General features: G+C 55.6%; 1 protein-coding gene and 3 long non-coding RNA genes across 10 annotated transcripts in view; 1 reads left to right on the top strand and 3 right to left on the bottom strand.

Annotated features, from left to right (window-relative positions):
- Window positions 1-1,320: 1,320 nt before the first annotated feature.
- Window positions 1,321-2,658, bottom strand: LOC128950468 (uncharacterized). Of its 5 annotated transcripts, none has more exons than XR_008484354.1 (4): window positions 2,128-2,346; window positions 1,990-2,094; window positions 1,604-1,635; window positions 1,321-1,572 (listed from the first exon to the last, which is right to left on the bottom strand). It is a non-coding gene; the product is annotated as an uncharacterized LOC128950468 (long non-coding RNA). The 5 variants fall into 5 exon arrangements; XR_008484358.1 differs by lacking the exons at window positions 1,321-1,572; window positions 1,604-1,635 and adding exons at window positions 2,429-2,492; window positions 2,589-2,658 and having other exon boundaries at window positions 1,927-2,094; window positions 2,128-2,326; XR_008484357.1 differs by lacking the exon at window positions 1,604-1,635 and having other exon boundaries at window positions 1,329-1,603.
- LOC128950469 (uncharacterized) lies at window positions 1,547-4,023 on the top strand. 3 transcript variants are annotated; one of them, XR_008484360.1, is made up of 4 exons: window positions 1,547-1,690; window positions 1,764-1,825; window positions 2,946-3,040; window positions 3,952-4,023. It is a non-coding gene; the product is annotated as an uncharacterized LOC128950469 (long non-coding RNA). The 3 variants fall into 3 exon arrangements; XR_008484361.1 differs by lacking the exon at window positions 3,952-4,023 and adding an exon at window positions 3,280-3,375; XR_008484359.1 differs by lacking the exons at window positions 2,946-3,040; window positions 3,952-4,023 and adding an exon at window positions 2,551-2,652.
- LOC128950470 (uncharacterized) lies at window positions 2,968-3,956 on the bottom strand. The gene is made up of 3 exons (XR_008484362.1): window positions 3,897-3,956; window positions 3,507-3,547; window positions 2,968-3,047 (listed from the first exon to the last, which is right to left on the bottom strand). It is a non-coding gene; the product is annotated as an uncharacterized LOC128950470 (long non-coding RNA).
- A 2,597-nt stretch (window positions 4,024-6,620) lies between the features above and the next one.
- ARHGAP39 (Rho GTPase activating protein 39) overlaps window positions 6,621-21,666 on the bottom strand; it is a gene marked incomplete at its 5' end in the record, with an annotated part of 71,824 nt that continues 56,778 nt past the window's right edge. Inside the window, 5 exons of the mRNA XM_054295346.1 lie at window positions 6,621-6,815; window positions 9,017-9,186; window positions 9,273-9,364; window positions 10,923-11,122; window positions 21,260-21,333. Of these exons, the coding sequence (XP_054151321.1) occupies window positions 6,621-6,815; window positions 9,017-9,186; window positions 9,273-9,364; window positions 10,923-11,122; window positions 21,260-21,333 (731 nt within the window). The remainder of the gene's footprint in view (window positions 6,816-9,016; window positions 9,187-9,272; window positions 9,365-10,922; window positions 11,123-21,259; window positions 21,334-21,666) is intronic.

Genomic DNA, 21,666 nt, shown 5'->3' with positions numbered 1-21,666 from the left:
CCATTTTGAGGACCCCTCCATGAGACTCTTCTCCATTTTGGGGACCCCCATGGGATCCCCCCATTTTGGGGGACCGTCCCCACCTTGGTGACCCCTCAGTTTTAGGGACCTCGAATGGGACCCCCCATTCTGGGGACCTTCTCCGGCTTGGTGACCCCCCCAATTTGGGGACCATCCCCATTTTGGGGATCCCCCCCGTTTTGGGGACCATCCCCATTTTGGTGACCCCCCCCGTTTTGGGGACCATCCACATTTTGGGGACCCCCCCCGTTTTGGGGACCCCCCCGTTTTGGGGACCATCCCCATTTTGGGGACCCCCCCGTTTTGGGGACCATCCCCATTTTGGGGATCCCCCATTTAGGTGACCTCATCCCCATCTGAGTGACCCTTCCATTTTGGGGACCCCCTGTTTTGGGGACCCCTCTATTTGGGGACTTTCTCCACCTTGGGGACCCCATTTTGAGGACCTCCAACCCATGGGACTCCCATTTTGGGGACCGTCCCCATTTTGGGGACCCCCTTTATGGGATCCCCTATTTTGGGGACCTTCTCCGTTTTGGGGACCCCCCAATTTTGGGGACTGTCCCCACCTTGGTGACCGTCTCCATTTTGGAGACCTCCACCTTGGGGACCCCCCAATTTTGGGGACCATCCCCATTTTGGGGACCCCTCCATTTTGGGGACATCACCCATGGGACCCCCAATTTTGGGGACCATCCCCACCTTGGGGACCCCTCCATTTTGGGGACCTCCCACCCATGGGACCCCCAATTTTGGGGACCATCCCCACTTTGGGGACCCCCTCCATGGGCCCTCCTCCATCTTGGGGACCTTCTCCACCTTGGGGACCCCATCTTGAGGATCTCCCCCTTGGTGACCCCCAGTCTCCTCCAGGACCCACCTTGGTGACCCCCCCATTTTTGGGGACCTTCTCCACTTTGGGGACCTCCCCCAGGACTTGGTGGCCATTTTGGGACCAACCCCCAATTTTGGGGACCATCCCATTTTTGGACCAACCTCCATTTTGGGGACCAACCTCCATTTTGGGGACCTTCTCCACTTTGGGGACCTCCCAGGACTTGGTGGCCATTTTGGGGACCAACCTCCATTTTGGGGACCCCCTCCCTGCCTTGGGGACCATCCCAGGATCTTGGGGACCCCCCCACTGTGGGGACCTCTCCATTTTGGGGACCTGATGGACATTGGGGTCACCAAGGTGGGACCTGGAGAAGGTTTGGGGTCACCAAGGTGGGACCTGATGGACATTGGGGGCACCAAGGTGGAGCCTGGAGAAGGTTTGGGGTCACCAAGGTGGGACCTGATGGACATTGGGGGCACCAAGGTGGAGCCTGGAGAAGGTTTGGGGTCACCAAGGTGGGACCTGGAGGAAGTTTGGGGTCACCAAGGTGGGACCTGGTGGAGATTTGGGGTCACCAAGATGGGACCTGGAGAAGGTTTGGGGTCACCAAGGTGGGACCTGGTGGAGATTTGTGGTCACCAAGGTGGGACCTGATGGACATTGGGGTCACCAAGGTGGGACCTGGAGAAGGTTTGGGCTCACCAAGGTGGGACCTGCTGGAAATTGGGGTCACCAAGGTGGGACCTGGAGAAGGTTTGGGGTCACCAAGGTGGGACCTGGTGGAGATTTGGGGTCACCAAGGTGGGACCTGGAACTGGTGGGGTCACCACGGTGGAACCTGGTGGAGATCGGGGTCCATCAGGGTGGCACGTGGAGCAACCGAAGGAGATTTGGGAGCACCAAGGTGGGACCTGGTGGAGATCTGAGGTCACCAAGGTGGGACCTGGAACTGGTGGGAGCACCAAGGTGGATCCTGCTGGAGACAGGGAGTCACCAAGCTGGGACCTGGAGAAGATCTGGGGTCCTCAAGGTGGTGCCTGGAGATCTGGGGTCACCAAGATGGGACCTGGAGAAGATCTGGGGTCACCAAGATGGGACCTGGAGGAGATTTGGGGTCCCCAAGGTGGGACGTGGAGGATCTGAAGAAGATTGAAGGGCACCAAGGTGGGTCCTGCTGGAAGCTGGAGGTCACCAAGGTGGGACCTGGTGGGACTTGGGGGACACCAAGACGGGACCTGCTGGAGATTTGGGGACACCAAAGGTGGAACCTGGAGAAGGTTTGAGATCACCAAGGTAGAACCTGCTGGAGATTTGGGGACACCAAAGGTGGGACCTGGAAGGGGTGGGGACACCAAGGTGGGACCTGCTGGAACTTGGAGGACCCCAAGGTGGGACCTGGTGGACACTGGGGTCACCAAGGTGAAACCTGGAAGATCTGAAGAAGATTGAGGGGCACCAAGGTGGGACCTGGTGGAGATTGTCCAAGGTTGAACCTGGAGGAGACCTGGGGACACCAAGGTGGGACCTGGTGGAGACTGGGGGGCCCATCAGGGGTGGGATGTCGAGGACCTGGTGGAGATCTGGGGTCACCAAAGTGGGACCTGGAGAAGGTTTGGGGTCACCAAGGTGGAACCTGGAGAAGACTTGGGGACACCAAGGTGGGACCAGGTGGAACTGGTGGGAGCACCAAGGAGGTCCTGCTGGACATTGGGGGTCATCAGGGTGGGACCTGGAGAAGGTCTGGGGTCACCAAGGCGGGGCCTGGAGGATCTGAAGAAGATTGAGGGACACCAAGGAGGTCCTGCTGGAAGTTGGGGGTCACCACGGTGGAACTGGTGGAGATTGGAGATCACAAGGTGGGACCTGGTGGAGATCTGGGATCACCAAGGTGGGACATGGTGGACATGGGAGTCACCAAGGTGGGACCTGGAGAAGGTTTGGGGGCACCAAGGTGGGACCTGGTGGAGATTTGGGGTCACCAAGGTGGGACCTGGAACTGGTGGGGTCACCAAGGTGGAACCTGGTGGAGATCGGGGTCCATCAGGGTGGCACGTGGAGGAACCGAAGGAGATTTGGGAGCACCAAGGTGGGACCTGGAGAAGGTTTGGGGTCACCGAGGTGAGACCTGGTGGACATGGGAGTCACCGAGGTGGGACCTGGAGAAGATCTGGGGTCACCAAGGTGGGAGCTGCTGGAGATTGTGGTTTCCATCAGGGTGGCACGTGGAGGACCTGGAGGAGGTTTTGTGGCACCAAGGTGGGACCTGGAAGTGGTGGGGGCACCAAGGTGGGACCTGGTGGACATTGGGGGTCACCAAAGTGGGACCTGGAGAAGGTCTGGTGTCACCAAGGCGGGGCCTGGAATCTTGGGGCCTGGTGGGGGCACCAAGGAGGTCCTGCTGGAACTTGGGAGACACCAAGGTGGGACCTGGTGGAGATCTGGGGTCACCAAGGTGGGACCTTGAGAGGATTTGGTGTCACCAAGGTGGGACCTGGAAGTGGTGGGAGCACCAAGGAGGTCCTCTTGAAGGTGGGGTGCACCAAGGTGGGACCTGGAGGAGATTGGAGATCACCAAGGTGGGACCTGGTGGAGATCTGAGGTCACCAAGGTGGAACCTGGAGGAGATTTGGGGTCCCCAAGGTGGAACCTGGTGGATCTGAAGAAGATTGAGGGGCACCAAGGTGGGACCTGCTGGAGGTTGGAGATGACCAAAGCGGAACCTGGTGGAGATCTGAGGTCACCAAGGTGGGACCTGGAACTGATGGGAGCACCAAGAAGATCCTCCTGGAACTTGGGGGACACCAAGGTGGGACCTGCTGGAGGTTGGAGATGACCAAAGCGGAACCTGGAGATCTGAGGACCCCAAGGTGGGACCTGGAGAAGGTTTGGGGGCACCAAGGTGGGACCTGGTGGAGACCTGGGGGGGCCTGGAGGGGTTTGGGGGTGCTCGGGTGGGACCTGGAGCAGATGGAGGTGCCCCGGTGGGATGGGCAGGACCAGGGGAGATCTGGGGGCACCAGGGCTGGACTGGGGGGACCTGGAGGAGATCAGGGACACCGAGGTAGGACCTGGAGGATGCTGGGGACACTGAGGTGGGCTGGGCAGGACCAGGTGGAGATGGGTGCCCAGGTGGGTCCTGGAGAAGATGATGGACACCAGGATGGGTCCAGGAGAAGCAGGAGGAGATGATGGACGCCAGGATGGGTCCAGGAGAAGCAGGAGGAGATGATGGACACCAGGATGGGTCCAGGAGAAGCAGGAGGAGATGATGGACACCAGGATGGGTCCAGGAGAAGCAGGAGGAGATGATGGACGCCAGGATGGGTCCAGGAGAAGCAGGAGGAGATGATGGACGCCAGGATGGGTCCAGGAGCTGGATGGACACTAGGAGGGGTTCAGGAGGACCAGGAGTTGATGGTGGAAACCAGGATGGGTTCAGGAAGACCAGGAGGAGATGATGGACCCCAAAATGGCTCCAGGAGTCAATGGTGGACACCAAGATGGGCTCAAGAGTTGGATGGACACCAAGACAAACCCAGGTGGACCATGAGAAGATGATGAACCCCAAGATGGCTCCAGGAGTTGATGGTGGACACCAGGGTGGGTTCAGGAGGACCAGGAGTTGATGGTGGACCCCAAAATGGCTCCAGGATTTGATGGCGCACCCCCAGATAGGTTCAGGAGGACCAGGAGGAGATGGTGGATCTCAAGATGGGCCCAGAGGAACCAGGAGTTGATGGTGGACACCAAGATGGCTCCAGGAGTTGATGGTGGACCCCAAGATGGATTCAGGAGGACCAGGAGGAGATGGCGGACCCCAAAATGGCTCCAGGAGTTGATGGTGGACACCAAGATGGGTTCAGAAGTTGATGGTGGACACCAAGATGTCTCCAGGACTTGGACGGACCCCAGGATGGGTTCAGGAGGACCAGGAGGAAATGATGGACCCCAAAATGGCTCCAGGAGCTGATGGTGGACACCAGGATTGGTCGATGAGGACCATGAGGAGAAGATGAACCCCAAGATGTCTCCAGGAGCTGATGGTGGACACCAGGATTGGTCGAGGAGAACCATGAGGAGAAGATGAACCCCAAGATGTCTCCAGGAGCTGATGGTGGACACCAGGATTGGTCGATGAGGACCATGAGGAGAAGATGAACCCCAAGATGTCTCCAGGAGCTGCTGGTGGACACCAGGATGGGCCCAGAAGAACCAGGAGCAGATGGAGGTCCTGGGGCAGCTCCACCAGCGCCGGGCAGAGCCGGTGGGCCCCGGACAGGTCCTGGTGGTGCCAACGTGGTGGGACAGGGTGGACACGGTGACACGAGGGGACACCGATGGCTCCTCCAGGATGGACAATCGGCCACCACCACCCCCCCGGGGCCACCACTGCCACGGGGACCTCCCAGGTCTCCTCCCCGGGGTGGACCGTGGTCACTGAGGTCCCCTGGTGTCCAGGTGACCTCCTCAACCCCATGGAGATCCCTCAGGGTCCACCAGGATGTTCCTCAGGAGCCCCCGGAGAAGAACCGGGCGGTGACACGGCCAGGAGGTCGGGGTGGACCTCGAGGACTTCTCCTTGTCCGGGTGGGGATGGATGGAGACCATCCCTGGATGTTCTCCGGCCAGGAGGTCCTGCTGGAGATGGAGCTCGGCACGAGGGGAGGGTGGAGAAGCTCATGGAGCTCCAGGTTCTTGGGGGAGATGGAGATCACCACGCGGTGGAGAAGCTCATGGAGCTCCTGGTTCTTGGTGGACATGGAGCTCACCACACAGTGAAGAACCTCATGGACCTCCTGTTCCTGGTGGAGATGGATTTCCCCACGTGGTGAAGAACCTCCTGGTTCCTGGTGGAGACGGGTGCCACCACGTGGTGAAGAACCCCATGGACCTCCAGGTTCTTGGTGAAGATGGGACTCACCCCGTGATGGAGAAGCTCACAGACCTCCAGGTTCCTGGTGGAGATTGAGCTGTCCACATGGTGAGGAACCTCCTGTTCCTGGTGGAGATGGATCTCACCACACGGTGAAGAACCTCACAGACCTCCTGATTCCTGGTGAAGAACCTCATGGACCTCCAGGTTCTTGGTGATGATGGAGCTCACCACATGGTGAAGAACTCCAGGTTCTTGGTGGAGATGGTGACTTTGGAGAACCTCACAGACCTCCCGGTTCTTGGTGAACATCGAGCTCACCACGTGGTGGAGAACCTGCTGTTCCTGGTGGAGATGGATCTCACCATGTGGTGAGGAACCTCGTGGACCTCCTGTTCCTGGTGCAGAGATGCCACCACGTGGTGAGGAACCTCCTGTTCCTCGTGGAGATGGGTGCCACCACGTGGTGAAGAACCTCATGGACCTCCAGGTTCTTGATGGACATGGAACTCACAACATGGTGAAGAACCTCCTGTTCCTGGTGGAGATGGGTGCCACCACGTGGTGGAGAACCTCTTGTTCCTGGTGTGGAGATGCCACCACGTGGTGAGGAACCTCCTGTTCCTGGTGGAGATGGGTGCCACCACGTGGTGAAGAACCTCATGGACCTCCAGGTTCTTGATAGACATGGAACTCACAACATGGTGAAGAACCTCCTGTTCCTGGTGGAGATGCCACCACGCGGTGAGGAACCTCCTGTTCCTGGTGTGGAGATGCCACCACGCGGTGAGGAACCTCCTGTTCCAGGCGGAGATGCCACCAGGCGGGGCCGGCGGCGCTGGCAGGGGACAGCGGTGGGGTGGGGTGGGGTGGGACAGCCGGTGGCCGCTATAGGACGCCCTCCATGAAGCTGGTGTCCAGGTGCTGGATGAGGACGCGGATGAAGGACATCTCCTTGCGCGTGTTCTCGAAGATGACGCGCGGGTCGTCGGAGCGGCAGCGCAGGCAGTTGGGCGCCATCACCATGGCCAGGTTGTTCACGTCCATCTTGGTCACCGCCACGTTGGCCGGCTGCACGAACACCTGGGGAACGTGGAGGAGAAAGGGCGAGGTCAGCAGGGCGGTGGGACACCGGGTGGACGTGGTTCTTCATCTTGTGGTGACCTCAGAGAACCCAAGGAACCAGGAGGTCGCCGGGAGCTCCAGCTCATGGCGTGGATGGAGGAAGATGGAGGTGATGGGGTTGGTGGAACTCCCGGTTCTTCTCATGGTGACCTTGAGGAGCCCAAAAGCACCTCAGGAGAAGAAACCAGGATCGTAAACTCATGGGGTGGGAGGAGAAAGGGGGAGGTGATGGGGTTGGTTCTTCTCATGGTGACCTGGAAGAACCCAAACCCACCTCAGGAGAAGGAACCAGACCTGGAGGTCACCAGGAGCCCCAACACATGGGTTGGGAGGAGAAACATGGAGGTGATGGGTTGGTGGATCTCCCGGTTCTTCTCATGGTGACCTTGGAGAACTCAAAACCACCTCAGGAGAAGGAACCAGGAGGTCACCATGGGCATGAACTCATGGGGTGGGAGGAAGAAGATGGAGGTGATGGGGTTGGTGGAACTCCTGGTTCTTCTCATGGTGACCCTGAGGAGCCCAAAAGCACCTCAGGAGAAGGAACCAGGGGCACCAACCCATGGGGTGGAAGGAGAAAGGTGGAGGTCAATGGGTGGTGGGACACCAGGTGGGGTTGGACCTTCAGCATGTGGTGACCTTGGGGAACCCAAAAGCACCTCAGGAGAACCAACCTGACCTGGAGGTCACCAGGAGCTCCAGCTCATGGGGTGGATGGAGGAAGATGGAGGTGATGGGTTGGTGGAACTCCTGGTTCTTCTCATGGAAACCTTGGAGAACCCAAAACCATCTCAGGAGAAGAAACCAGGAGAATCGACCAGGATCATGAACTCACGGGGTGGGAGGAGAAAGATGGAGGTGATGGGGTTGGTGGAACTCCCGGTACTTGGCCACCACGTGGTGACCTCAAAGAACCCAAAAGCACCTCAGGAGAAGGAACCAGACCTGGAGGTCACCAGGAGAACCAACTCATGGGGTGGGAGGAGAAACGTGGAGGTGATGGGGTTGGTGGAAATCCTGGTTCTTCTCACGGTGACCTCGAAGAACCCAAAACCGCCTCAGGAGAAGGAACCAGGAGCACCAACCCACGGGGTGGTAGAAGGGAAATGGAGATGATGGGGTTGGTGGAACTCCTGGTTCTTGTGTCACCATGAGGTGAAGCTGGAGAACCCAAAACCATCTCAGGAGAAGGAACCAGGAGGTCACCAGGAGAACCAACTCATGGGGCGGTAGAAAGGAGATGGAAGTGATGGGATTGGTGGAACTGATGGGATTGGTGGAACTCCCGGTTCTTCTCATGGAGAACCCAAAACCACCTCAAGAGAAGGAACCAGGAGGTCACCAGGAGCACAAACTGACAGAATGGGAGGAGAAAGATGGAGATGATGGGTTGGTGGAACTCCTGGTTCCTCTGATGGTGACCTTGAAGAACCCAAACCCACCTCAGGAGAAAGACCCAGGAGCACCAACCCATGGGGTGGCAGACGGGAAATGGAAGCCATGGGGTTGGTGGAACTCCCGGTTCTTCTCATGGAAACCTTGGAGAACCCAAACCCACCTCAGGAGAAGGCACCAGGAGCACCAACCCTCGGGGTGGTAGACAGGAAATGGAAGTGATGGGTTGGTGAAACTCCCGGTTCTTCTCATGGTGACCTCGGAGAACCCAAACCCACCTCAGGAGAAGGACCCAGGAGCACCAATCCATGGAATGGCAGATGGGAAATGGAAGCCATGGGCTTGGTGACCCCACAACCACGTCGGGACACCCACCGCCACCCTCGGGTCCTGCCCCACCGGGAGGTCCCCGCGGGCACCTGGAGGAACCGGATGAGGTAGCAGAGCACCATCCCATGGGGTGGCAGACGGGAAATGGAAGTGATGGATTGGTGAAACTCCCGGTTCTTCTCATGGTGACCTCGGAGAACCCAAACCCACCTCAGGAGAAGGACCCAGGAGCACCAACCCGCGGGGTGGCAGATGGGAAATGGAAGCCATGGGGTTGGTGACCCCACACCCACCTCAGGAGAAGGACCCAGGAGCACCAACCAATGGAATGGCAGACGGGAAATGGAAGCCATGGGCTTGGTGACCCCACAACCACGTCGGGACCCCCACCCCCACCCCTTGGTCCCGCCCCACCGGGAGGTCCCCGCGGGCACCTGGAGGAACCGGATGAGGTAGCAGAGCACCATCCTGTTGATGCGGGGCAGCGCGTGCACCACGGCCACGGCGGCCTCGGGGCTCTCGTAGTGCGAGATGCAGCGCTCGTAGAACTCGTGCGGGATCAGCGGCTCCTCCAGCTCGCGGTACCACAGCTTCAGCAGCGACGCTGCAGAAGACAACCCACCCGCCGTGAGGACCTCTCCCGACGGCGGGGATGGAGTCCCACCAGCAGAAATAGCCCCCGGGTCCTACCGGGAACGTGCGGGTCCTCCAGGCCGGTGGGGATCTTCCACTGGTCCACCTGCAGCTTGAGGGCGTTGACCTCGTCGATGTCGCCGGGGACCCTGCGGGGATGGACGGGGTTGGTGGGGTGGGACCGGTGGGGACATCCCGGACCTGCAGATCCCCTCCAGGAGAACCTGGTGGGGACCTCAGCTGGGCACGGAGATGGTGGGGCCACCAGGAGACCACCATGACTGGTGGCCACCGTGGAGAAACGTCCATGGCCTTGGAGGTGTCTTGGGAGCTTGGTGCCACCAAGATCTTGCCATGACCTCCATGGAGAAACCTCCATGACCGTGGAGATATCTTGGGAGCTTGGTGCCACCAAGAGCCCACCATGACTGTGGTGGCCACCATGGAGAAACCTCCATGGCCCTGGAGCTGTTTTGGGACCTTGGTGCCACCAGGAGCCCACCATGACTCTGGTGGTCACCATGGAGCGAGGAGAAGTTGGAGGGACCCGCTTGGATGGTGCCATGACTGGTGGACATCATGGAGAAACCTCCATGACCTTGGAGACATCTTGGGAGCTTGGTGCCACCAGGAGCCCATCTTGGGGGACATTGTGGAGGAATCTCCATCGGGGATGGAGGGATTGGTGGGGTGGGACTGGTGGGGACATCCCGGATCTGCAGAGCTGGGTGGTCCAGGAGAACCTGGAGGGGACGTCAGCTGGGCAGGGAGATGGTGGGGCCACCAGGAGACCATCTTGGGGGAGATCATGGAGAAACCTTCCTGGCCTTGGAGGTGTTTTGGGAGCTTGGTGCCACCAAGAACCCACCATGACTGTGGTGGCCACCATGGAGAAACCTCCATGGCCTTGGAAACATCTTGGGACCTTGGTGCCACCACGAGCCCATCTTGGGGGAGATCATGGAGAGGCCTCCATGGCCTTGGAGCTGTTCTGGGAGCTTGGTGCCACCAAGACCCCACCATGACTGTGGTGGCCACCATGAAGGAACCTCCATGGACCAAGGAGAACCTGGATGGTGCCACCAACACCCCACCACAACTTTGGTGGCCACCATGAAGAAACCTCCATGGCCCTGGAGCTGTTCTGGGAGCTTGGTGCCACCATGAGCTCACCATGACTGTGGTGGCCACCATGGAGAAACCTCCATGGACTTGGACTAAGGAGAAGTTGAGGCAACCCAGTGGATGGTGCCACCAAGACCCCACCATGACTGTGGTGGCCACCATGGAGAAACCTCTATGGACCAAGGAGAACCTGGATGGTGCCACCAAGACCTCACCATGGCTGTCGTGGCCATTGTGGAGAAAACTCCATGGTCTTGGACCTCGTTTGGGACCTTGGTGCCACCAAGACCTCACCATGACTTTGGTGGCCACCACGGAAAAACCCCTATGCACCCAGAAGAACCTTGATGGTGCCACCAAGACCTCACCATGGCTGTGGTGGCCACCATGGTGGACCAAGAAGAACCTTGATGGTGCCACCAAAACCCCACCACCACTTTGTTCTCCACCACCACCACCAACGCCCCCCATGCCCTTGGATCCCCCACCAGAGCAGAAGAACCCCAGGAACCAGAACTCTACGAGAACCTCCATCCAACCACCACCACCATGAGAGGTCCCCGTGGGGCGGGGTGGCCTGACCTGAAGATGCCCTCGGTCTGGTCGCCGTTGAGGGCCAGGACCTCCTCGGAGAGCCGGGTCTGCACCCAGGGCAGCTGCCGGTCGGGGTACCTGTCCCTCTGCATGGCCACGATCTCCTGCAGCGAGCTGCCGAACATGGACGGGCTGAAGATGGCGTTCCTGGCGTGCCGGATCTCCTCCAGGGTCGGCTTCTTCAGGCCCTGCAGGGGACAGCCCGGGTCAGGGAGGTGGCCGTGGTGGGATCTGCTCGGGGACACCGCCCTGAGGTCACCATGGTGGGATCTGCTCGGGGACATCGCCCTGAGGTCACCATGGTGACCATGGTGGGATCTGCTCGGGGACACCGCCCTGAGGTCACCATGGTGACCATGGTGGGATCTGCTCGGGGACACCGCCCTGAGGTCACCATGGTGGGATCTGCTCGGGGAGATCGCCCTGAGGTCACCATGGTGGTCATGGTGGGATCTGCTCAGGGACACCGCCCTGAGGTCACCATGGTGGGATCTGCTCGGGGACACCGCCCTGAGGTCACCATGGTGGGACCTGCTCGGGGACATCGCCCTGAGGTCACCATGGTGACCATGGTGGGATCTGCTCAGGGACACCGCCCTGAGGTCACCATGGTGGCCATGGTGGGATCTGCTCGGGGACACCGCCCTGAGGTCACCATGGTGGGACCTGCTCGGGGACATCGCCCTGAGGTCACCATGGTGGTCATGGTGGGATCTGCTCGGGGACACCGCCCTGAGGTCACTGTGGTGGGATCTGCTCGGGGACACCGCCCTGAGGTCACCATGGTGGAATCTGCTCGGGGACACCGCCCTGAGGTCACCATGGTGGGATCTGCTCGGGGACACCGCCCTGAGGTCACCATGGTGGGATCTGCTCGGGGACACCGCCCTGAGGTCACCATGGTGGGATCTGCTCGGGGACATCGCCCTGAGGTCACCATGGTGGCCATGGTGGGATCTGCTCAGGGACACCGCCCTGAGGTCACCATGGTGGGATCTGCTCGGGGACACCGCCCTGAGGTCACTGTGGTGGGATCTGCTCGGGGACACCGCCCTGAGGTCACCATGGTGACCATGGTGGGATCTGCTCAGGGACACCGCCCTGAGGTCACTGTGGTGGGATCTGCTCGGGGACATCTCCCTGAGGTCACCATGGTGGGACCTGCTCGGGGACACCGCCCTGAGGTCACCATGGTGGTCATGGTGGGATCTGCTCGGGGACATCGCCCTGAGGTCACCATGGTGGGATCTGCTCGGGGACACCGCCCTGAGGTCACCATGGTGGTCATGGTGGGATCTGCTCGGGGACACCGCCCTGAGGTCACCATGGTGGGATCTGCTCGGGGACATTGCCCTGAGGTCACCGTGGTGGGATCTGCTCGGGGACACCGCCCTGAGGTCACCGTGGTGGGACCTGCTCAGGGACACCGCCCTGAGGTCACCATGGTGACCATGGTGGGATCTGCTCGGGGACACCGCCCTGAGGTCACCATGGTGGGATCTGCTCGGGGACACCGCCCTGAGGTCACCATGGTGGGACCTGCTCGGGGACACCGCCCTGAGGTCACCATGGTGGTCATGGTGGGATCTGCTCGGGGACACCACCCGTGCGTGGGGGAGGTTGGTGGTGGGGACATGGTGGGGTTCCAGGAGACGTGGTCGTGGTGGTGCCACCTCCATGCAAGGGGTGGAGTTGGAGAAGACAAAAGGCTGTGGTGGCCACCATGGAGGAAGCTCCATGGAGCAAGGAGAACCTGGAGGGACCCACTGGATGGTGCCACCAAGATCTCACCATGACTTTGGTGGCCACCATGGAGAAACCTCCATGGAGCAAGGAGAACCTGGATGGTGCCACCAACACCCCACCATGACTGTGGTGGCCACCATGGAGAAACCTCCATGGACTTGGAGGAAGGAGAAGTTGAGGGAACCAGTGGATGGTGGCCACTGAGGTGACCTCAGGAGAAGGAACCAGATCCATCCATGGATCCATCCATGGATCCGTCCATCATCCATCCATCCATCCATCCATCCATCATCCATCATCCATCCATCATCCATCATCCATCATCCATCCATCCATCATCCATCCATCATCCATCCATCCATCCATCCATCCATCATCCATCCATCCATCCATCCATGGATCCATCCATCCATCATCCATCCATCCATCCATCCATCCATCATCCATCCATCCATCCATGGATCCATCCATCCATCATCCATCCATCCATCCATCATCCATCCATCCATCATCCATCCATCCATCATCCATCATCCATCCATCCATCCATCCATCATCCATCCATCATCCATCCATCCATCATCCATCATCCATCCATCCATCATCCATCCATCCATCCATCCATCATCCATCCATCCATCATCCATCCATCATCCATCCATCCATCCATCCATCATCCATCCATCCATCATCCATCCATCCATCATCCATCCATCATCCATCCATCCATCCATCATCCATCCATCCATCCATCCATCATCCATCCATCCATCATCCATCCATCCATCATCCATCCATGGATCCATCCATCCATCCATCCATCCATCCATCATCCATCATCCATCCATCATCCATCATCCATCCATCCATCCATCCATCATCCATCATCCATCCATCCATCCATCATCCATCCATCCATCATCCATCCATCCATCCATGGATCCATCCATCCATCATCCATCCATCATCCATCCATCCATCCATCCATCCATCCATCATCCATCCATCCATCCATCCATCCATCCATCATCCATCCATCATCCATCATCCATCCATCCATCCATCCATCCATCATCCATCCATCCATCCATCATCCATCATCCATCCATCCATCATCCATCCATCCATCATCCATCATCCATCATCCATCCATCCATCATCCATCCATCCATCCATCCATCCATCATCCATCCATCCATCCATGGATCCATCCATCCATCATCCATCCATCCATCATCCATCCATCATCCATCATCCATCATCCATCCATCCATCATCCATCATCCATCCATCCATCATCCATCCATCCATCCATCATCCATCATCCATCCATCCATCCATCCATCCATCCATCATCCATCCATCCATCCATCATCCATCCATCCATCATCCATCCATCCATCCATCATCCATCCATGGATCCATCCATCCATCCATCATCCATCATCCATCCATCATCCATCCATGGATCCATCCATCCATCATCCATCATCCATCATCCATCCATCCATCCATCCATCATCCATCATCCATCCATGGATCCATCCATCCATCATCCATCCATCCATCATCCATCATCCATCCATCCATCCATCATCCATCCATCCATCCATCATCCATCATCCATCCATCCATCATCCATCATCCATCCATCCATCCATCCATCATCCATCCATCCATAATCCATCATCCATCATCCATCCATCCATCCATCCATCATCCATCATCCATCCATCATCCATCCATCCATCATCCATCCATCATCCATCCATCCATCATCCATCCATCATCCATCCATCCATCCATCCATCATCCATCCATGGATCCATCCATCCATCATCCATCATCCATCATCCATCCATCCATCATCCATCCATCCATCCATCATCCATCCATCCATCCATGGATCCATCCATCCATCATCCATCCATCCATCCATCCATCCATCCATCATCCATCCATCATCCATCATCCATCCATCCATCCATCCATCCATCATCCATCATCCATCCATCCATCATCCATCATCCATCCATCCATCCATCCATCCATCCATCATCCATCCATCCATCCATCATCCATCATCCATCCATCCATCCATCCATCCATCCCTCATCCATCCATCCATCCATCATCCATCCATCCATCATCCATCCATCCATCCATCATCCATCCATGGATCCATCCATCCATCATCCATCCATCCATCATCCATCATCCATCATCCATCATCCATCCATCATCCATCATCCATCATCCATCCATCATCCATCCATCATCCATCCATCATCCATCCATCCATCCATGGATCCATCCATCCATCCATCCATCCATCATCCATCCATCCATCATCCATCCATCCATCCATGGATCCATCCATCCATCATCCATCCATCATCCATCCATCCATCCATCCATCCATCCATCATCCATCCATCCATCCATCCATCCATCATCCATCCATCATCCATCATCCATCCATCCATCCATCCATCCATCATCCATCCATCCATCCATCATCCATCATCCATCCATCCATCATCCATCCATCCATCCATCCATCATCCATCCATCATCCATCCATCCATCCATCCATCCATCATCCATCCATCCATCCATCCATCCATCATCCATCCATCCATCCATCCATCCATCATCCATCCATCCATCCATCCATCCATCATCCATCCATCCATCATCCATTCATCCATCATCCATCCATCCATCATCCATCCATGGATCCATCCATCCATCATCCATCCATCCATCATCCATCATCCATCCATGGATCCATCCATCCATCCATCATCCATCATCCATCCATCCATCATCCATCCATCCATCATCCATCATCCATTATCCATCCATCCATCATCCATCCATCCATCATCCATCCATCATCCATCATCCATCCATCCATCATCCATCCATCATCCATCATCCATCATCCATCCATCCATCCATCCATCCATCCATCATCCATCATCCATCCATCCATCATCCATCATCCATCCATCCATCATCCATCCATCCATCCATCATCCATCATCCATCCATCCATCCATCCATCCATCCATCATCCATCCATCCATCCATCATCCATCCATCCATCATCCATCATCCATCCATCATCCATCCATCATCCATCATCCATCCATCCATCCATCCATCATCCATCATCCATCCATGGATCCATCCATCCATCATCCATCCATCCATCATCCATCATCCATCCATCCATCCATCATCCATCCATCCATCCATCATCCATCATCCATCCATCCATCATCCATCATCCATCCATCCATCCATCCATCATCCATCCATCATCCATCATCCATCCATCCATCATCCATCATCCATCCATCCATCATCCATCCATCCATCCATCATCCATCATCCATCCATCCATCCATCCATCCATCCATCATCCATCCATCCATCCATCATCCATCCATCCATCATCCATCCATCCATCCATCATCCATCCATGGATCCATCCATCCATCCATCATCCATCATCCATCCATCATCCATCCATGGATCCATCCATCCATCCATCATCCATCCATCCATCCATCATCCATCCATGGATCCATCCATCCATCCATCATCCATCATCCATCCATCCATCATCCATCATCCATCATCCATCCATCCATCCATCCATCATCCATCATCCATCCATGGATCCATCCATCCATCATCCATCCATCCATCATCCATCATCCATCCATCCATCCATCATCCATCCATCCATCCATCATCCATCATCCATCCATCCATCATCCATCATCCATCCATCCATCCATCCATCATCCATCCATCCATAATCCATCATCCATCATCCATCCATCCATCCATCCATCATCCATCATCCATCCATCATCCATCCATCCATCATCCATCCATCATCCATCCATCCATCATCCATCCATCATCCATCCATCCATCCATCCATCATCCATCCATGGATCCATCCATCCATCATCCATCATCCATCATCCATCCATCCATCATCCATCCATCCATCCATCATCCATCCATCCATCCATGGATCCATCCATCCATCATCCATCCATCCATCCATCATCCATCCATCATCCATCATCCATCCATCCATCCATCCATCCATCATCCATCATCCATCCATCCATCATCCATCATCCATCCATCCATCCATCCATCCATCCATCATCCATCCATCCATCCATCATCCATCATCCATCCATCCATCCATCCATCCATCCATCATCCATCCATCCATCCATCATCCATCCATCCATCATCCATCCATCCATCCATCATCCATCCATGGATCCATCCATCCATCATCCATCCATCCATCATCCATCATCCATCATCCATCCATCCATCCATCCATCATCCATCATCCATCCATGGATCCATCCATCCATCATCCATCCATCCATCCATCATCCATCCATGGATCCATCCATCCATCCATCCATCATCCATCCATCCATCCATCATCCATCCATCCATCCATCATCCATCATCCATCCATCCATCATCCATCCATCATCCATCCAACCATCCATCCATCATCCATCCATCCATCATCCATCATCCATCCATCCATCCATCCATCATCCATCCATCCATCATCCATCATCCATCATCCATCCATCCATCCATCCATCATCCATCATCCATCCATCATCCATCCATCCATCATCCATCCATCATCCATCCATGGATCCATCCATCCATCCATCATCCATCATCCATCATCCATCATCCATCATCCATCATCCATCCATCCATCCATCATCCATCATCCATCATCCATCCATCCATCATCCATCCATCCATCCATCATCCATCATCCATCCATCCATCCATCCATCCATCCATCCATCATCCATCCATCCATCCATCCATCCATCCATCATCCATCCATCCATCATCCATCCATCCATCCATCATCCATCCATGGATCCATCCATCCATCATCCATCCATCCATCATCCATCATCCATCATCCATCCATCCATCCATCCATCATCCATCATCCATCCATGGATCCATCCATCCATCATCCATCCATCCATCCATCATCCATCCATGGATCCATCCATCCATCCATCCATCATCCATCCATCCATCCATCATCCATCCATCCATCCATCATCCATCATCCATCCATCCATCATCCATCCATCATCCATCCATCCATCCATCCATCATCCATCCATCCATCCATCCATCCATCATCCATCCATCATCCATCCATCATCCATCCATCATCCATCCATCCATCCATCCATCATCCATCCATCCATCATCCATCATCCATCATCCATCCATCCATCCATCCATCATCCATCATCCATCCATCCATCCATCATCCATCATCCATCCATCATCCATCCATCCATCATCCATCCATCATCCATCCATGGATCCATCCATCCATCATCCATCCATCCATCCATCCATCATCCATCCATCCATCATCCATCCATCCATCATCCATCCATCATCCATCCATCCATCCATCCATCATCCATCCATGGATCCATCCATCCATCATCCATCCATCCATCCATCCATCCATCCATCCATCCATCCATCATCCATCCATCATCCATCATCCATCCATGGATCCATCCATCCATCCATCCATCCATCCATCCATCATCCATCCATCATCCATCATCCATCCATCCATCCATGGATCCATCCATCCATCCATCATCCATCCATCATCCATCCATCCATCCATGGATCCATCCATCCATCCATCCATCCATCATCCATCATCCATCCATCATCCATCATCCATCCATCCATCCATCCATCCATCATCCATCCATCCATCCATCATCCATCCATCCATCCATCATCCATCATCCATCATCCATCCATCCATCATCCATCCATCCATCATCCATCCATCCATCCATCCATCCATCATCCATCATCCATCCATCCATCCATCCATCCATCATCCATCCATCCATCCATCATCCATCATCCATCCATCCATCATCCATCCATCCATCCATCCATCATCCATCCATCATCCATCCATCCATCCATCCATCATCCATCCATGGATCCATCCATCCATCATCCATCCATCCATCCATCCATCCATCCATCCATCATCCATCCATCATCCATCATCCATCCATGGATCCATCCATCCATCCATCCATCATCCATCCATCCATCATCCATCCATCCATCCATCATCCATCCATCATCCATCATCCATCCATCCATCCATGGATCCATCCATCCATCCATCATCCATCCATCATCCATCCATCCATCCATGGATCCATCCATCCATCCATCCATCATCCATCCATCCATCATCCATCCATCCATCCATCATCCATCCATCATCCATCATCCATCCATCCATCCATGGATCCATCCATCCATCCATCCATCCATCATCCATCATCCATCCATCCATCATCCATCCATCCATCCATCCATCATCCATCCATCATCCATCATCCATCCATCATCCATCATCCATCATCCATCCATCCATCCATCCATCCATCATCCATCATCCATCCATCATCCATCATCCATCCATCCATCCATCCATCCATCATCCATCATCCATCCATCCATCATCCATCCATCAATCCATCCATCATCCATCCATCCATCATCCATCCATCGAACCCCATGGAGCTTGGTGGGACCATGGCCACGTTCGAGCTTCTCCACCGATGGATTTGTCCAGTAGGAGAAGGAGCCACCGCTCTGGATTTCTTCTGGAAAGCTGGACATCCCTGCTGGGCTTCCAGGGGTTCCTCAGAAAGCTCCCAGAAGGTCTCCAGAGAGTCCCCATAAGGTCCCCAGGAGTTCCTCAGAAAGTTCTCAGAAGGTCTCCAGAGAGTTCCTTAAAAAGCTCCCAGGAGGTGTCCAGAGAGTCCTCAGAAGGTCTCCAGAAGTTCCTTAGAAAGCTCTCAGAAGGTCTCCAGAGAGTTTCCAGAGGTTCTCCAGAAGTTCCTCAGAAAGTTCCCAGAAGGTCCCTCCCCATAAGGTTCCCAGGAGGTCTCCAGAAGTTCCTCAGGAAGCTTCCAGAAGGTCTCCAGAGAGTTCCCAGAAGGTCTCCAGAAGTTCCTCAGGAAGTTCCCAGAAGGTCCCTCCCCATGAGGTTTCCAGAAGGTCTCCAGAAGTTCCTGAGGAAGCTCCAGGAGGTCTCCAGAGAGTTCCCAGAAGGTCTCCTGAAGTTCCCCAGATGGTCTCTGGAATGTCCTCAGAAAGTCCCCAGAAAATCCCCAGAAGGTCTCCAGAAAGTCCTCAGAAGGTCTCTGGGGGACTCTCAGAAGTTCTTCTGAAGGTCCTTAAAAGGTTCCCAGAAGGTCCTGCAAGATCTCCAGAGAGTTCCCAGAGCATCCCCAGAAGATCCCCAGAAGATCCTCGGTCAGTCTCCAGGATGTCTTCAGAAGTTCCACAGAAGGTCCTTAAAAGGTCTCCACAAGGTCTTCAGAAGGTCTCCAGAAGAATCCCAGAAGTTCTCCAGAAGTTCCTCAGATAATTCCCAGAAGCTCCTCCCTGCCAGGTTCTCAGAAGGTCTCCTGAAGATCTCCTGATGGTCTCTGGAACATCTTCTGAAGGTCCACAGAAGGTCCTTGAGAAGTTTCCAGAAGGTTCCCAGAATGTCCCCAAAGGTGAAATTCTGCAGAAAATTTCCAGGTGGTCTCCAGAACTCTTCAGGAAGTTCTCAGAAGTTCTCCAGAAGTTCCCCAGATGGGTTTTAAGAGGTGCCCAGAAGATCCTTTCAGGCTTCCCAGAAGGTTCCCAGAAGGTTCTCAGAAGTTCTCCAGAAGATCCTCAAAAGCCTCCCAGAAGCTCCCCACAATTTCTCCAGAAATGTCCCAGAAGATTCCCAGAAGTTCTCCAGAAGCTCCTTAGATGTTCTCCAGAAGATCTCCTGAGGGTCTCCAGAGGATCTCCAGAAGATCTCCAGAAGTTCTCCAGAAGTTCCCCAGAAGTTCTCCAGGAATGTTCCAGAAGGTTCCCAGAAGGTCCTCAGGTGTTGTCCAGAAGTTCTCCAGAAGACTTCCAGAAGTTCCTTAGATGCTGTCCAGAAGATCTCCAGGTCTGTAGAAGTTCTCCAGAAGATCCCCAGAAGATCCCCAGAAGTTCTCCAGAAGCTCCTTAGATGCTCTCCAGAAGATCTCCAGGCCTCCTGAAGTTCTCCAGAAGTTCCCCAGAAGTTCTCCAGAAGTTCTCCAGGAATGTTCCAGATGGTTCCCAGAAGTTCTCCAGGAGTTCCTTAGATGCTCTCCAGGACATCTCCAGGTCTCCAGAAGATCCCCAGAAGTTCTCCAGAAGTTCTCCAGAAGTTCCTTAGATGCTCTCCAGAAGATCTCCAGGCCTCCACAAGTTCTCCACAAGTTCTCCACAAGTTCTCCTCCCCACCACCACCTCCTTCCACTGCCTCCCTCCCTCCTCCAGCCCCTTCCCCGACCCCAGGAGCTCCAGGATGACCCCGGTGGGACGTGACCTCCTTGTCCCCGGGTTGTCCCCGGGTTGTCCCCGGGTTGTCCCCCCTGGCCAGGCCACCCCTGTCCCGGTACCTTCTTGGCCCCGGTCAGCGCCGCCTTCTGCAGTTTGCTGTAGCAGTACCGGGCGTAGGTGCTGATGGCCACCCCTGCAAGAGAGACACCGAGGTGGTGGGACGTCACCTCCAGGGGGTGGGACGTCACCTCCAGGGGGTGGGATGTCACCTCCAGGACCCGGCAGAGCTCCTGTCCCCTCCCCGTGGTCCTTCTCCATCTCCATCCTTTGTCCTCCTCAAACCTCTCAAGAACCTGGGAGGAACCGCCCAAGGTGGAGCTCTGGAGCTCCGTGGTGGCTCCATCTCAGGTGCCTTTTGATGGCTCCATCTCGGGTGGCTTTTGGTGACTCCACCTCCAGGACCTGGCAGAGCTCCTGTCCCCTCCCTGTCCCCTCCCCATGGTCCTTCTCCATCTCCATCCTTGTC

This window comes from Melozone crissalis, unplaced genomic scaffold (assembly GCF_028551555.1).
Source record: "Melozone crissalis strain CALT ecotype California unplaced genomic scaffold, PUWL_Pcris_2 ptg000646l_1, whole genome shotgun sequence".
Taxonomy (NCBI): Eukaryota; Metazoa; Chordata; class Aves; order Passeriformes; family Passerellidae; genus Melozone; species Melozone crissalis.
This window is presented reverse-complemented; position numbering and strand designations above follow the sequence as displayed.